We start from the raw sequence: 18,043 nt of genomic DNA on the forward strand, positions 1-18,043 counted from the left end.
ATCCAGTCAGAAGCAATAAATCCCTAAGTTTTATCTCCACGCTTCCTGATTGTGTTTGACCTAGATCCCTTTGGAGCCCTTTCAGCATTACCCATGAGCACCCATGGGAACCGAGGGCTCACAAGCCCCAAGCCTAAGGAAAGACTCACCCCGTGACAGCATGTGGCTGGCAGGTCTCCGCAAAGCCCTGGATCAAGGGCTCTGGCAGGACTAGGACAGGGGACTGAGTCCCAGTCAACAGGACATGGGGGTGGGGGAGGCCTCCCCCAAGCCCCTCAACTGACACAGAGACACTCGCTCTTCACCTGGACCCCTTCCCAGCAGAAGGCATGCATACTGGCCTCCACCATAAAGAAAACTCCAGCAGGCATGTACAGACCATCTGACTTAGTGGTACAACTTCCCACTACGCCCTCTGTGGAGAAACTGCGGTCGAATGGAGCAGGGCTGAGTCAACTTCTTTTATGAGGTTGTTAATGGCTCATTAGTTCAACGCTGGGGAATGCCCGTGTCCACCACAAATGCTCACATGGGCTTGGGAATGAGCCATCTTATTTCTTGACAATGATCACACAATTGGGCCGGTTCTCTCTAAAGCCAACTCTCAGTCCTCCACAAGGTCACTGTGCAGAGCTTCTAAAGACCGCTGAGAGTCTTGTGCAGGGAGAGCTCAAGTGAAACACTGGGTGTCTTCCAAAGCGCAGGGCCAGGGGTGCACTGGAGACAAAGAAGCGCTCTCATACTTACATGCAGCAAGCATCTGTCTCCGCACATTTAACTGAAAAAGGCCTTGTTGGAGCTGCAGAGAGAGCACAGCGGGTAAGGCACTTGCTTTGCACATGGCTCACCCAGGTTTGATCTCCGGCATCTCCTGAGGACCGCCAGGAGTAATTCCTGTATGTAGAACCAGTACTAACTCCTAGCACTGCCAGGTGTGGCCCGGAAACAAAATAAATTTTTTAAAAAACAAAACCTTGTGGGGCTGGAGTGATAGCACAGCAGGTAGGGCGTTTGCCTTGCACGCGGCCGACCCGGGTTCGAGTCCCAGCATTCCATATGGTTCCCCGAGCACCACCAGGAGTAATTCCTAAGTGCAGAATTAGGAATTAATTCTGATGCACACATAACCCTTGTGCATCGTTGGGTGTGACCCTCCCCAAAAGCTTTTTTACAACTGGCAAATACCACCCAAGCATCGAGTCAAATGCTGCAGTCTAGTTAAATAAGACTTCTTGGTCTAATGTATCCATTAAAAAAAAAAAGGTTCCCCCCCCAAGAAAACAAACCACACAACAGGATGAAAGTAAAAAGGGATCGATCATTTTAATATTCACGCTCCCGCTGGTGAATCCATCTCAATTTCTACTGTGCATGCACCCCGTCGACTTCCACCTGCTTCCTATCTGCTTCCGACTTGTAGCAAGCACCTACGACGAGACAGTTAAGCTGAACTGTTTATTCTTAAAAGGCATAATGTCCTCAAAGACTTTTATCGACGTTCACATTTCAAAGAGCCCCATGAGGCTGCTCTGCACGGTGGTTCCTGATGGAGAATTCGTATTTCAAAGACGGGAGTGGGGCAGACGTGGATCTCCCGGAGACAGCTGGCTGCGTGTACCAGCGTTGCAGGCTGGGCGGGAGGAGCAGGAGAGATGGAGAGAGTCTCCTGCAAGGCCAGCAGGGCCGAGAGCTTCGTGTTGGGGAAGTCAGCAGAATCAAGAAAGCCCTCCCAGCAGCATGAGCTGCTGCGGGTCCATTAGAAAGGGAGGCGAGGGCTGGCTCATCCTAGGACGTCCAGCCTGGACAGTTTCACTTCCTTCCTGTGCCACTGCCCTTGAGCGAAATCAGTGACGTCCTTGCTGCAGAACGGCAAGCACAACTGCAGGGAGGTGTCTCGCACAATCGGAGCTGGCGGCAGCCTTCTCACTTCCTGCCAAACGGATCGGACCACACTTTCAGCCCTACAAAGAGAAACGGGAGGCAGAGATGGGCCTTGTTTTTCAAACACCGCCCCTCTATTCCCCCCAGCCCCCAATAAGCACAGTGACATCAAGAGTGAGGTGGGCAGTGGACACGGGTCTGGGATGGTGCAGACCACAGGGGCCCAGGGAAGCCACAGTAGGTCTGAGAACTTTCAAAAGAACTAGCTAGCCTGTCACAGGAAGTTTTGTATCTGGTCTAGACAAGGGGATAAAAAAAAAAAGGAAAGAAAACGGCTGCTGCAAATGATACGAGTTTTATACTTAACAAGCCTGGAAACTTTTCCTATTTGGCCAACTTGGATCATCTGAGAGTACCTAAGCACTCAGCCAGAAAGGGAACTTTGGGGCTTTTGAAGAAAGCAGAATCCCGCCCTCAATTAAGACAGCTCAGAGGCACACAGAATTTTCCCAAGAGGGGAGCAGTTAAATAGGTGCCTGCAAAATCAGTCTGCAAAACAGCGATTCACACTTCATATTTAATTGCACACTTGTTACATGTTTATGCCCACTTATCCAATGCAAAGAGAGGAACGTGCAAACTCGCAGAAAAAGATGCTGCTGTGAAGTCCTGGAACAAAGTCTGGGGTGGAACTTCAAAAAATGGCAAAGGCCGTGAAATAAACAGCGACCTCATATCCAGGTCTCCAAGCCAAGCAGCTTTCTCTCACCACCATGAGGCTCGCGCGGACACCACCGGGGCACAAATGAGACTCCGGGGGGATTTTTTTAAGTACCTGGTGGCTGCACATTTTCTTGAATGATTCCAGCTCGGTTTATGGCTTGTTCCTTCTCTGTGAAACAAGAACAAAAAAATGGCTTTTAGCAGGGGAGAAGGGTGTTGGGGAGGGGGTGGGGGGCACTGATGGTGGAAATCTTTATGTTTACATGGAATTCGTATCATTTGAAACCATGGGACACTCCGAGACTCCCTAACCCCAAGCCCTCTTGGATATGGAGGTGAGATCCCATAGCCAGGCTTCCGGAGAAAAGCATGCAGCTCACATCGCTTCTTGGCGATCTCAGCACTTTGGAAAGGCAACCACGCAAGAGATTTTCGGAAGCACGGGTGGGCATGGTTTTAGGAGGGGAAGGCTGCTGCCATGAAGGAACAAGTACAATTAACAAGAAGACGATGTCGTTTCTCTGTCTGAAATGCACTCCGCTGGAGGACCGGGCCCACAGCGAAAGCTGCTATGTTTTTGATAGGAAATAGAGCAGAAAATTAATCTTTGGGTGGGTGGCTCCGGTTTGGATAATTGAAGCTTCCCTAATTGATCGCAGGTGCTGTGCCAATTAGCAAGCACGTCGGAGCTCCAGCAGCTTGTGCTGGGGCCGTGCCCAACAGGCAGGGCCCAGAGAAACGGGGCATTTGCTGTCTGTGGGCGTCCAGCATGCGGGTCCCTCTCTGGAAGCGGCTGCGAATAAAGCCAAGGTCTGTGGAAACAAGGACGTATTGTCTCAAGTATCCTGATGACAAATGGCAGCTTCTCCAGGGGGCAGGACTGGGAGCCAGAGGATGTTTACTTCGAAATTACAGTCATTGGACGTCGCGTAATCAGTCCTTCGCTGTAATCGGGCCGGCAGTGTTTCTTTACGTTCCACTTAGCGCTTAGTGCGTATTAGGCGCCGCTCTTGACTGCTCTTGATTCGGGCCCCTGGAGCCTCAGAAACTCGTACCAGCAGAAAGTCACAAGAAACAGGGGGAGACCGTGAACTCGGGGGCACCGCGGCGGAGAGTCGATCCTAAGTGACCGACCAGAGAGTTTCATCATTGCTCAGTTCTGCCTTGGCAAATAAAACACCAGGCGGCATGGGTTGTGTGCATCCTGTGTGCCGATGAAGAGAGGCAGAGAGAAGTCACAGCATCACAAAGCCCACTGGGCGTGGGCGCAGCTGCTCTGGCCGCTGGAAAAAGGAGCAGGTGGAAGGCAACAGGGGCGGAAGCACCTGGACATGACAGTGACCTTCTGAGGACAAGTCCCCCCCACCCAGCTGCCCACACGCCTCCAAGGTGTCAGGCCCCCAGGAGCTTGGCAGAACCTGCAGGCATCTATCTCATCTCCCAGGATGGCGAGTTCCTGACAGACGGAGCCCAGCGCCATCCTCAGTACTCGCCAAAACGCGGACGACATTCTCGCGCCACACGCAGGAGCGGACAGACTGTCTAGACCGGAAAGGCTCACCAGTGTTACGGAAGACAGAAGGTGGACACCGTAAGGTCAGGGCCGCCGGGACTCTGCCGGGATTGAAGGAGGCCTGAGTTCCATCCCTGGCACCAAAGACAGGAAAGAACAACATCCAGAAAGCATTCGGCGCCTCCAGACTTAAGAACTCAGACATCCTGGTGTGCCTAGCACGTCTGCCAAGAGGCAGGTACTGCAAGGCCCAGGCCGCAGGCAGGGGGCCAGGCATCAAGGTAGTGAGTGGCTCTGGGGGGGGGGAGGGCTCACAAGGGAACCCGGGTCTCAGATAATCTCTAGGCTGCAGGAAGGCTGAGGGGGGCGGGAGGGATCCCAGTCTTCCCACTTTCTTGCTGATTGCTAATGAGGTTGGAGTGAGGCTGGGGATTTACTTAAATAGACCATAATCTCTTTATAATCCTTGTTCTTATGCAACCACCCTCCCCCCCCCCTTTCTTTTTTTGGCTTAGACAAGGCAGTTTAAAACCAATCTTTGGAACCAGTTCCCACCCAATGATAACCAGGTATATTAACACCGCTCTCCCCTATTAATCCATCCATGTTCCGTTCACACTCTTAAGGCCCGAGCAGTCTTAGATAAATTCATGAGGACACAAAGACGCTCTATTTGTGAGCACAGAATATGCTGGAAGGAAAACCCACGGGGCCCTCGGGACTCAGCAGTACATCTTGACGAGGCTGACAAGAGCCTTCGATTTTGCTATCATCGGGGAAATAGCAAATGCCTGTAAACCTCAGGAAAAGGGCAAATGGAGAAGTCAGGGTTTAACTCTGGGAACAGATTAGGCCACGCTAATGACTGACTTTTTCCGAGGTGAGCCCGTCTTCAGGACAGAAATGTTTCAGACACGGGGCTCGGCGCCAGGGGCCTGGCTGGGAGGGACCACTCAGGGCCAGCCCGACTCTGCCCCCTGGTGCTGAGGCAGCGGCGAGATTTGTCCTTTCAACTGCGGATCGTTATCTCCGGTCAGAGGGGCCAAGATACATCACTGAAACTGGTAACAGCAGGCAGATGAGCTCCCCTTTCCCCTAATAATTCTTCAGTCTCTTGAAAGCCCGAGACCAGCAGCCACGCGTGGAATCAATCTGCGGCGCGGCTGGATACTTGGACAGTCACAGCACCACGAAGACCTGCACCAGAGCCAGCGTCCTGCCCTGGAGGAGCTCGAGGCGTGTTTCCCAGGTAAGTCGTGAAGGTCACATACGGGGGGGGGGGGGAAGCACAGCACAAAACTAGGAGGCCAACTGGTAGGACAGGCAGGGGTGGGGCAGAGGAAGGAAACAGGCTGGAGGGGGGCCATGGTGGGGAAAGAGTGGAAAATACTGCCGGGGTGGGGGGGGAGCTCCAGCTCTCAGCAACACTGTGGACCAGTGCCTGCGCCCCTGACACCAGCCCCCAGGCCCGAGGAGGAGCAGGCAGCAGACGGGTGGGTTCGGATAACCACGGCACTAGGGGAAGATGGCTCAGAGCTGGTCTCCGTGGAACACAAACTCAGAGCCCCTTCGACTGCTTAGTGGGACTGCTACTTCAGGACGCTCCCTGCCTCAGGGCCTCGATCTCTAGCCAAAGAACCACTGAGACGAAAGTAATTCCTAGTCTGGGGTCAGCGAGCTAACAGCAACAGCAGATGGCCCACAGCGACAGTATGGGAGCAGCGGCACAGACCCCGGATGTGAACGAAGCGGTGGGCAGGAACGAAAGCCTGGTCGTGAACAGTCAGCACTGTAAGACGTTTATCACACGTTTCTTCACCTTTTCTACCGGTCAGTCTTATTTCTTTAATAACGAAATCACTGTATCACTGTCATTCCGTTGTTCGTCGATTTACTCAAGCGGGCATTTTAATAACGAAATGCACAACCAAAAAAAGTACAGCAGGGGCTGGAACGATAGCACAGCAGGTAGGGCATTTGCCTTGCATGCAGCCAACCCCGGTTTGATTCCCAGCATCCTATAATGGTCCCCCGAGCACGACTAAGAGTAATTCCTGAGTGCAGAGCCAGGAGTAAGTAACCCCTGAGCATGGCCAGGTGTGACCCAAAAAGCAAAAAATAAAATAAAGTACAGCAGGTAAGGCATTTGCCTTGCACACGGGCAATCTGGGTTCGATCCCCGCCATCCCATATGGTGCCCTGGTTTGTCAGGAGTGATTGCTGAGTGCAGAGCCAGGAGTAACTCCAGATCATGCCCCCCTCCCCCCAAAAAAAAACCCAAACAAATGTAAACAACAAAAGAAGCAAGTCAACTAGCACTGATGGTCCACTGTGTTTTTAAAGCCACAACTGTAAGAGTGACTTCTCCAGCCTCCTGCTGGCTGCTCTTGCCGAGACTCATCTGGACATCATCTGCCCCTGAGGCCATCAAGAAACAAATGGGCACCAGGTCCCCCCACCCCCCAAAACCCTGCAGACACGTGTGTCCTCGCCGGACAGCAGTGACTGCAGGGAGGTCCGTGCTGCAGCCGTCCACGCTGCACCCCTAGTCCAAGACCTGGTGCGTGAGCGGGAGCACATCCTTCCACCATCCTGTGGGTGTTTCTGCCATTGCCTCTGATCCACTCCAGCGCTGCATGGCCCGCATGTTCCCCGGGGTGGCACCAAAGGAGCAGGCGCCGGCACAGAAGGGGGCGACCCGGGCCAGCAGGGCCTCTTCACACTGGGCAGTGGTTCTCAGAGCAGACAAAGTCAGGCGGGAGGTCCAGCGTCTGCTCAGCAATTCATGGGCTAGGTGACCTTGGAGGGGACAGTCCCACCCTGATGTCGGGCCTCGGCCCTCCTCGTTCACTGTGAACTGGATCACAGGGAACGAGCCGGCTCGGGCCGTGCAGCCGGGCCCCAGACCTGTGTTATTTTTAAGAAGCCAGACTCAGACTCTGCCTCGCACCAACACACCGAGACAGATTGGGCTTCAAGTCGCAGCACCTGTGCTCTTCCCGAGTCGTGAGCGCCTCAGACAGACCCCGCTGTTCCCATAGGATAGAAGTGGAAAACGCAACATCTGGGATTCCCTCCAGGAGCCGGGGTTTGGGATGGACAGCCGCCACTGCCGCCATCTCCCGCACGTACACTCCAGCATGGCGGTGTCCTACACAGAGCTGGCCTTGGGCTCCTCGGAACGCACAGTCCAGCCTGGCTGCTGGAGGGGACGAGCTGAAGGCCAGGCGGAATGTCCAAAGGAACCGGAAGGAGTCTCAAGATGGGACGGGCCTGCTTCCCAACTCAGGTGACATAGCCAGGGAGAGAGCACAGCACGCTAAGACACCTGCCATGCACGCAGCGGACCTGGGTTTGGTCCCCAGCACTCCATCTATGGTGCCCCGAGTGCAGAGCCAGGAGCAAGACTGGGCACCGCAAGGCGTGGGGGGTGGGGGAGAGAAGCCCCAGACCCACAGGAAACAAAAGGCACAGGCGCATTCCTGCACTTTAAGGGAGGGTCATTCCAGCAGAGATGCTGGCCCAGTGCACCCCAGAAGCAGGCTGGCCCAGCTGCAGGACCCACCAGGCTTGACTTCCCAGCCAGGCCTGGCCTGGGTTCCTCCTATGCCAGCCATTGGCTGCACTGCTCAAACACTGGGCTGTTCTCCCCAAGAACCCTAGGTTCCCCCCTGGCACCCCTGGAAACCTGGGGAAATACAAGTCTATAACATGATCAGAAGCCAGCAAGAGGCTGAAAGGCAGAAGCCAGAGAGCAGAGCCAGAGAAACACAAAGGGGGATGTGTGTGGGGGGTCCTGGCCAGGGCTTGGGTCCCTCACCAGAGGTCACCTAACGCCCTGTACCTGCACAGGAGGACAGCAAGGACAGCAGTGGGTCAGCCTGGGAGTGCCGGCGCCCTTCCCCACCACCCGGCTTTTCCCAAGGCAGTTTTGGGGGCTCCTGCCTGCAGTTCTCTCTGGAGTAGTTCCTGCTGGGCCCCCATCTCCCCCAGGAGCATCTTCCCACTTTAGCCCCTTGCAACGGCCCCGTCCCCTGCAGATGGCGCAGCACGGGCGGCTCAGAGTTCATCACCACCCCAGGCAGGAACATTGGCCAGGGCACCCCCTGCACCGTGGCTGGAACAGCGTGAACCTGCCCTCGAGGCCACATAGCGACTCCTTCCTGAGTGTCTTCCCCGACAACCAAGGGGCAGGAGCCAGAGAGACCAGCCGCTGTCCATCCCTGCCTCTGCCCCTTGAGGCCAATACAACCCACAGAGCCCCATAGCCAACATCGCCCCCTGGTTCCTCAACCAGCAGCCTGGCCAGCCTCCTATCCCCTGACCCTTCTACTGAGCCGGGGACTGAACCCAGGGCCTCACACCTGCCAGCCAAACAAGCCCTCTACCCGTCTGCTCTTCTCCGCCGTCCATGAGACGGTGGAGAGGGAAGCTGAAAGCTCCCCTTGACGGAGCTGAGGCCACCCCCAGACGCACTGGGAGGCGGAGGTTCACTGAGGACCATCAAGGACGCGAGATGCTCCAGCTCAGAGAGCAAACGGCACAACAATAGACTTTTCAGGCGCAGAGGAAGACCTGGAGTGCTAAATACGTTTTCTGCCAAGCAAGAACGGATCTTTTCTTTTTTTTTCCCACTTTACAAATCCTCACCAAGATCTATTAACAGATGTATTTCAGAATAAAGAAATACTGAAAGTAGAAAGGAGGCAGATGAAAGAGGGATGGGAGAGTAAGGAACACAGGCGAAAGAGAGGCATCAGAGACTGCATGAAAAAGCAGAGGTGCCCAGTGATGGGGGTGCAAACCGCAGGATGAAGCAGGATTCCAAGTCAGCGGAGAGGCTGCCACTGCAGAGACTTTGTGTATTTTCAAAGGATTGGAAACGATATTGACTAAACTTTCAACAGTCATCACGAAAGCATGACAGAATACTAAACTGTCAAACTAGCAGAGGGGAGAAAATGAAAGAGGCCTTAAAGGCAGATGAGGAAGAATGGAAAACAAATGCAATTATGAAAACAATGTCAATCGATTCATAAAATATAAAGGAAAAATCACACTTAGAAGACTATTCGAATGGATTTTTTTAGGGTACCACATCTGGCCATTCTCAGGGCAAACTCCTGGTCTGTGCTCAGGCATCACTCCGGGCTGGACTTTGGGACCGCATGTGGCGTGGGGGATGGAGCCCAGCTGGGCTATTTGCAAGGTGACTGCCAAACCAGCTGTATCTTCTCTATAGCCACTAGAATGGATTAAAAAAAAATTTTTTTTTTAAATTTTGGTATTTGGGCCATTCCCGGCAGTGCTCAGGGCTTACTCCTGGCAGGCTTGGGGGACCATATGGGGTGCCAGGGATTGAATCTGGGTCAACCACGCATAAGCAAGCACTCTACCCACTGTATTATGTCTCCGGCCCCTAAAATGGATTTTTTTTTTTTTTTTTTTGCTTTTTGGGTCACACCCAGAGATGCACAAGGGTTACTCCTGGCTCTGCACTCAGGAAAGTCCAGCAGAGGTTGAGGTGTTTGGCCCAGAGTCCAATCCTCAGCACAGCACCGCCCTCCCCCCCCGCCACACACATACTCCAGTACTGCTGGGTTTGGCCCTGGTGCCCCCCAAGTGCCACAGAACACAAAAACCATGATGTTTGGCCATGCACTGCCAGGTCAGGTCCACACTGCTGGGCCAGAGCATCCCAGGGAGCCCCCAGACCCCCTTGCACCTCTGGGGGATGACACTTATGAAAACTCAGTCCCAGGAGTGCCTGGTTATGAGATTGAGGACAAATAAAGGCTGAATATAAGAGGAATATATAGAGTATATATTTATAAAAATAATATATAAGCCAGGAAAATACTAAAGAAAGGACAAAAGTATTTTAAGAGAGCTGCGCTGGTACATGAGCTATAACGCTGGTACATGACCTATAAAGAAGGCCCTTACATAAGGGTATTTTCATCACTGTCACTGTCCTCCTGTTGTTCATCGATCTGCTCGAGCGGGCCCAGTAACATTGTGAGACTTGTTGTTACTATGTTTGGCATATCTAATACATCACAGGTAGCTCACCAGGCTTTGCCGTGCGGGCGAGATCAAACCCCGGATGATTCGAGGGCACCTGGAGGGAGCTCAGTGGTGGAGTGATTGCCTTGCATGTGAGAGGAACCGAATGATCCCCAACAAAAGCAGTTATGACAATCAGAATATTTTAGCTTTGTTACTTAATTAGATATTCAAGATATCTAAGTAACAGAACTAAGAAACTTGATTTGGAATCAACATATACAGAACAACTTTTACCCAGCAATGAGAATAAACATCCCAAAGCATGGGAAGTAGTTGCAAAAATGGATCTACACCAAGCCACCAAGTAAATAAATCTTGGACCACATCAGTGGATCAAACCGCAGAGCTGGGACTGGGGTATGGCTCAGTGGGAGACGGCGTGCCTTGCATGTGGGAGGCACTGGATTCGACCCCCTGCACCAACAGCTGGAGCACTACCACTGTGGGAGCGTATGTGGTAGCAGGGATCAAGCCCAGGTGGGCAATACGCCTTACCGGATGCATTTTCTTTCTGGCCACTACTAGAATGTTTTTTTTTTTCCGATTTTGTATTTTTTAAATAAAAATAAAACACAGTGCAAATCCCACTGGGTTGATATGAGAACTAAACGGGGCAACATAGAGGCAGTGGCTTTAAAAAGTGCCAGACACTTCAATGAACTGATCCGCCGTCACCCACTTGAAGATTCATGCCTTTCCCTTACCAGCTGGCCAAATGAGTTAGAATGGAACCAGAAAGTGGGTTGCTCTGGACTGCGAGCCAGTTAAAGATGCAAAGACAGGAGCTAGAGAGATTGCACAGCGGGTAGGGTGTTGGCCTTGCACGCGGCCCACCTGGGGTCAATCTCCAGAACCCCCATAGAGTTCCCAAGAATAATTCCTGAGTGCAGAGCCAGGAGTGACCGTTGAGCACCAATGGGTGTGGCTGCAAAACCTAAATAAATAAATAAAGTAAAAATGCAAAGAGAGCCACATGGGCTACATGTGTATGAGAAGAGCCCGCTCTGTCCGTCTCCAGCAACTAGGGCAACCAACTACTCCAGGTCTCCCAAGGAGACTGCGGGCATAGCAGTCCAAGGCCATCCATACCTCCCATCACCTGGCCCAGGGCAAGGGTCCTCAGCCTGGGGCCTGTGCTCTGGGCATGACAGAGAGCAGAGCAGCACCGTGACTTCCGCCCAGTAGGACACCACCAGCACACTCCTCTCCACCGTGGCTCCCACTGTGACCGAGAGTTCCCCTGTAGAACACTGGGGAATAGCAAGCCCCCTGCTGAGGCATCGGTCTTCACTGCAGGAATGGGACTTTTCTAGTGGGATCCAAAACAGGCCCCCACCCCACCCCGACTCTACCCAGTGAAGTCACCTGGAGCCAGGGAATAGTGGGGACAGATGGACCACACTGCTCCCCAGTGGCCCACGGAAATCTCAGTTAGAGGGCACAGGGGGCACGTCCATGCTGGTTGGCTGGCTGAAGCTGCACGGAAATCTGGGTGTCGGGGAAAAGTGCTGCCTCCTCTAGACACCAAATATTACTGACATGTAATGGGCAGAGAGCATTTACACCAAGCTCTCGCCTCGCCTGTGCCAGTAGTCTCAAGGGGCAGGGCTGGCGCTTCTCCATCTTCAAGATGACGCTGGTTTCCTGGAGGACAAAAACGAGCCTCTAATGCCTAATATTTTCTCCCTGACAGATGGTTTCCGATGTATCAAAGTGCTAATCCTTGCTGAGGTATGGGTCTCGGGGAAGGAGAGTTTGGCTTTTAAAATGATGGGACTTGAATGATTAAGGAAGAAATCACTCCCTGGATATTCACCACTGGCATGAGGGCAAGCAGCTTAAAATGAAGGAAGAGAGCAAAATCAAAAAAAAGACAAGAAAGAAAAAGATTTGAGAAAGGAGAGGAAGAACTCCAAACCCCAGGCTAACCGTTTATCTTGGAAACATTTTCACACAGACATCAGTGGGCACGTTGAAATCAAGCACAATGAAAGCACCTTTATGCTGGGGACCATGGGGGGGGGTCCATCTCCCTCCCACCCCACGATCACAGGTCCCCGTTTCAGACCCAAAAAGCGACTCTAATAAAGTAGAAGGCAACCAATCTCGATATTAGCACACAAGGCTCAACCCGTAACAACACGTCGGTGATCTCTTATACTGGGGCTTTAGGGCTCCAAGGTGAGATACAACAATTTTCACACACCTTCCTGTAAGACAACCACCTCTTTTGGATCATTTTTTGGCGAAATTAGCCACAACAAGCAATACCAAATAAATGATTTAGGACCTGCCTTTGGGGCAGGCTAGGGTGGTGGTCGGAAAATTTGAAATAGCGGTGACGGGAAGGTATAATGGTGGTGGAATTGGTGTTGGGATATTGATGGAATCAATTATTGTGAACAACTTTATAAAATAAAAAAAATTAAAAAAAAAAAAAGCTGCTCTTCCAAGAGGCCTCGATTGGGCTCTCTCTGCTCTGCCCCTTACCAGCCCTGAGTCCCGGGCCTGTTGCACAACCCCTGTGCGCCTCAGTCTCGCCATACGCAGAGTGGGTATCGGGCACCGGGCTCCAAGCGGGGCTGGGTCAAGGCAGCGCCCCAATGGGCCGGAACCGAGCCCCGAGACACGCGGGGTGCGCGTGGGTGGCGAGCAGGCCGTGCACGCGCGCGTGGACCTACTGCGTGCACGCTGCAGTCCCCGTCACCGCCGGGTCTGAGTGGGGTCCCCGCAGGCTCCACTCGCCAGGCCACGGGCGCAGCTGGGCGTCGGGGTCACCGCCCGCCAGGTCACGGCGCGGGGAGGGCCGGGGGTCAGAGGTCACTCACGGTATTCCTCCGGCAGCATCAGGGGCCGGAAGTAGATGGGGTAGAAGGCGGCGCCGATCACACTGATGAAGCCGCCGAAAATGAGCGCGGTGCGCAAGTTCCGGGACATAGCGCCGGGCCCGGGGTTCCGAGCCGCCCCGCCGCCAGCCCGACCCTCGCGGAAGCCCGCTCCCCGCCCGCCGGGTCGTGACCTCCGCTCGGAAGAGGCTTTCGCTTCCGGGCCTTGGGGGCGGGCTAGGGCGGGGCGGGTCTTGGGGGCGGGGCGTGGGGCGGGGCCAGCCGGGGCGAGGCCAGCTAGGGGCGGGACCAGTTGGGAGCGGGAACAGAAGGGGCGGGGCTAGTTGGGAGCGGGGGGGGGGGCGGGAGGGGCGTGGCCATCCGGGGAGGAGCCCGAACCTGCGCCCCGCCTACCGTGCCCGCGGTTCCAGTTCAGCCGCCGGAGTCCATAAATTCAAAGTGGTGACACTTTGATCACGCCGTGTCCTGCAAGGCTTCTTTTCCTTCCCCTATTGCTTCGATGTTAGTGACAGTCTGCAAAATAAGAAATGCCTTCCGTGTTTAATCCACCCAGCGCTCGCCCATTTTACCGGTGAAGGCAACCCAAGTAATTTTGGAGCCAGTTACTTGGCTTCCTTAAGGACCAGTTGGGGGAAATAACAGGGAATATGGCAAAACTCGCTAGGAATAGCTTGCAGGACCATACCGATACCAGGAGCACCGGGGATTTCTGGACCAGTACTATTCTGGAAAGATAGTTGTTTTAACATCCAAGGTACACATTAAAAATTTTTTTAATTGAGTCACTGTGAGACACAAGGTTACAAAATTGTTCATGATTGGGTTTCAGTCATATAATGCTCCTACACCCAGTTCTTTACCAGTGTACATTTGACGTCACCAGTGTCTCAGTTTCCCTACCCTACCCCCAGGCTGACTCTATGGCAGATACTTTTCTTCTCTCTCTCTCTCTCTCTCTCTCTCTCTCTCTCTCTCTCTCTCTCTCTCTCTCTCTCTCTCCCCTTCCTCCCTCCCTCACTTCCTCTCCCCCCTCTCCCCTCTTTTGGACATTATGGTTTGCAATATACGTGCTACAAGGTTATCATGTATATACCTTTATTTCCTTTCAGCACTCAGTTCTTGTCCAGAGTGATGATTTCCAACTGTCATTGTCATAGTGGTCCTTTCTCTATCCTCGCTGCCCTCCTCCCCACGTGTGGCAAGCTTCCAACCATGGACCAATCTTCCTGGCCCTCATTCCTACTGTCCTTTGGTATTAGTCTCATACTACGTTTTTTATTTATTTATTTTGTCCCGCAATATTTTTGACATTCAATGCCCTCCTCGTCCCCTGTACCTTTTGCTGGAAGTTACAATTGAGGAATTGAGTACAAAGATCAGCACAGGGACCAGAGCTAATGGTTAGCTAAGGGGGCTGTTTGGGACTCTTCAGTATTGCTTGTTGGAGTGATAGTAAGTGTCTACTTCCTCTTACTATCACTGCAGCTCTCCACCATCACGCAGCCCTCGCCACGGAGGAACCAGCCCCCAGACTAACAGCTACTGAGACTGACATTCCTCAGTCTTTTACTCAATCCTTTCTAAATAAGAAGGATACCAGCTGCTCGGGGCAGGGGAGCAAAGAGGATATATTTATCTTGACCCCGGCAGCATTATTTAGCCCATGAAAGATCTATGAGCTTTCAGAAATGGTGTTGAGGGCACACATTTCCTCTTTGTAGTGTTGTAAGTTGAATCAAGCTACCATCCACCTCTGTGACTCCTGAAACACATAAATCAGTTGTTGAATCTCTCTGCAGATTTATGGACTATCTGCCGTGCCCCAAACACCAAGCAGGGTGCTACTGGGGACACAAAAATGAGTAAGAAATGACCTGTGCTCTCCAGAAGCCTGGCATGTGGATAAAGAGACAGGACATATACATAAAGAGGTAACGAATGGTCTGATGCAGCTCATTGCTAGTGAGGGATATGTTCCTGCTGGCTACAGACTTTCAGAGGGGGATGACAGATGGCTGCAGACCAGGCTGCGGCTCCTCAGGCCCTTGCAGAGCTTGTTAGGGTGAGGACGGAAAGACTTCAACAGAGGGATGCAGTGGTGCCTACCTGTATCATGTGACGTCAGAGAGCCAGGTGGGAGGCACATTGTCATTTTAGCAACCCGGCATCCACTTTGCTCCTTTCTATTAATAGTGGCCTGGGTTGCCCCTGGAGAACCTCTCTTCTCCCTTACTCAGTTCCCAGGTAAACAGGGACCACCCCAGTTCTTCCTCTTTCCCAACTCCATGAGTTCAGTATTCAGCCAAACCTGGATCTCTTTTCCTTAGCACAGGGAATGAGTGGCCCTGTACTCCAGCCTGATCACCCAGTGGGGCTGCATCCATTGGGCCACCTGACCCAAGCAGAGCCAGCCATAGTCTCTCCCAGCCATTGGGAAGCTACATCTAAAGTGGAAAGAAGGAGATTCTGTAACCACCAGGACTAGAGACTTAGCGTGAAGGCAGTAGAGCAGAAGGTAATAGAGAGCTGGAGAGATACGGGTGCTGATGGCACCTTTGAGTCCTTGGAGTCAGCTGTGCCTGAAACCCATAGACTTCTCAGTAACAGGAGCCAATAAGCCTCCACTTCACTCTAGCCTATTTGAGTTGAATTATTTTATTATTTTTTTTAACAACAGAAAAAGTTCCAAATATGCCCCAAGGGGGCAGGAGGTTTTCATCCCCGTCCGAGACTGCCCTGATTCATAGAGCAGGTCACTGGGAGCCGTAGTCACACACCAATGTGACCTGGGATAACACACTGAGCCGAGACCAGCTTGTTCTCTCGTGATCCCTAAACTGACATGGTCTTCCGTGTTTCCACAGGCAAAGTTGGCAGGATGGCAGGCAGGATCCTACCCACAGATTCAATGAGAGCCAGTATGGAGGGTGCTAGAATCAGCAGTGCCTCCAAGACCAATCCAGGACAAGTGGAGAGGCAGATGAGCCCCCTAGGTGTCATGGCAAGTAGCTAGTGGTTTCTCTGTGCCCTCATGCTGAGCACTGAGTCAACAAGCTATGCAAATACACTCATCTATACAAACAGTATAATACTTCTCCACCATTTGAATCACCTATGAAGCCTCTCCACTAAACAATTACACGTCCTTAACATGCCATCAGACCCTAACAAGTGCAGGTTTTCCCTCCAATTCCAGTGTCTTCCCTGTTTCTGAGAACTACTGACCTGTCTGTACCACCGGTTGAGCTCACTGATTCCAGGCAAAACCTTGCATGCGATTGGCATCAGTCACTGAACCATGTTTACTGAACCTTGTGCCAGGCACTTTGAGGGTTGCAAAAGGGAGTTAAGAGCTGAGTGTGGTGCCCTTCTGGCGCCTCAAGTCTGAGCCGAGATGTGATGGTGGGTAGTATCTGATTTCCGGCCACTCAGCTTCCTCTAATAATAGCTCCTCATTCCTTCTGGATAATGATGGCTCATCTTGGCATTCTTGGTGGAATGGCTAGTCCAAAGACTTTGTGCACCCCCCCCCCCACACACACACACACACACACGCTAATAGCAAGACTTTAAAACACTTGCCAGGATTTGGTCACTATCAGAGACTTGCCCACTGAGTACTCACCAACACCAATGAGAAGAGTGGGGGGTGGTCCCTATTTTCAGAGGCATGGTAAAAATGATCAGCTCCAGAGTATGTGGTTCAAATCCAGACTTCAATTCCAGCCTGTCTGGCTTCAGAGATCTGCCCGTAACACCAGATAGACACTGCCTGGCCAACTAAGGGAGCTAATGGTGGTTGAGTGGGTACAGACTCAACCTGGTCAGAAATAGGAATTGATGAGAATGGTGGAAACCGGTGGCCAGAAATGCTTCCACAGTTTCGCAGTTTCCTTGCATTGCTAAGGTGCGGCTGAGCTTCTTCTGCCCAACTGGCCATAGTCCTAAAGCTCCCCCCTTGCAATCTGACCCTCAATTGTTCATTGTTTTTTGCAGGCCAGCCCCCCTCCCACCCGAGCTCACAGTCAACTCGTTTCAGACTAGAGTTAATGAGAGTCAGTTTGGTTCGGGGGGCCACCAACAGCCTGCATGAGTTCCGCAGTCTCTGCTGTTCCCTCCAGCACAGTCCAGGAGTTTCACAGCTCAGCTCACACTGTTTGGGAAAGTGAAGCTTGAGTCGGTGGGGGACAGTGGTGGTTCTCAGGAGGAGGCTGCTGGGGGGCAGATACGATGCAAGTCAAATACGTCGGGACTCCTAGTGTGTATTTTCATCTCAATCACTGAGGGAAAAAAAATTGGTTTGGGTTTCTAGCTGGGGCCTCCTGCTTCTCGCCTCGGATGGGAAGATTGAATGCTTGCAGGGAGCGGACCCCCCAGTGGTGTCTCTCTGGGGTTCAGACAGACATCAAAGTTAATCCGTTCTCTGATCTAAGCAAAATGGTGACGAGGCTTTCCTGGGACAGCAGCCTCACTAATTGTGCCACTGCAGCCGGCAGAGGTATTTTTAGAATCTTGTGGATTCTCAAGAAGTATCATTACTTTCTGCAGGAAAACAGTCAGAAGCGTGGGCTTCGGAACCAAGCGAAACTCAGGCAGGACCTTTGGATCCTGCATGTTTGTGTGATGGTGGGGACTGCTTTGTCCCTCGAGCACTTTGTGGCTCTGTATTTATACAGGTGAGTACCTGCCCAGATGTATAAATAGTTCCAATTCTGATCACTTGTGAAGCGTTTTTTCTTTCACCTGTTCTTTACTTGCATAAGCTTTACCCTAATGTCCAACTTGGTTTATTTCTCACTACACAGTGTACTTCCCAGTGTCTTTCTGTACAGGGCCAGCATTTCAACCCAAGTTCTCAGAGACACAAGACCAGTATTCCACCTCACAGATCTTTTGTTCTGTTTTGTTGTTGATTTGGCCCATACCGGCAGTGCTCAGGGCTTATTCCTGACTCTGTGCTCAGGAATCAATGCAGGCCGTACACCAGGCACCAGACACAATGCCGGAACTG

The 18,043-nt window shown here is 52.5% G+C and overlaps 1 protein-coding gene across 1 annotated transcript; it reads right to left on the bottom strand.

Annotated features, from left to right (window-relative positions):
- Positions 1-1,298: 1,298 nt before the first annotated feature.
- On the bottom strand, positions 1,299-13,218 carry SMIM20 (small integral membrane protein 20). Its single transcript, XM_056125591.1, has 3 exons — positions 13,015-13,218; positions 2,717-2,773; positions 1,299-1,961 (listed from the first exon to the last, which is right to left on the bottom strand). Exons 1-3 carry the CDS (start codon positions 13,121-13,123, stop codon positions 1,924-1,926), a joined length of 204 nt encoding a protein of 67 aa, XP_055981566.1. The 5' UTR covers positions 13,124-13,218; the 3' UTR covers positions 1,299-1,923.
- Between the last annotated feature and the right edge of the window lie 4,825 nt (positions 13,219-18,043).

This window comes from Sorex fumeus, unplaced genomic scaffold (assembly GCF_029834395.1).
Source record: "Sorex fumeus unplaced genomic scaffold, SorFum_2.1 ptg000055l, whole genome shotgun sequence".
Classification (NCBI taxonomy): Eukaryota; Metazoa; Chordata; class Mammalia; order Eulipotyphla; family Soricidae; genus Sorex; species Sorex fumeus.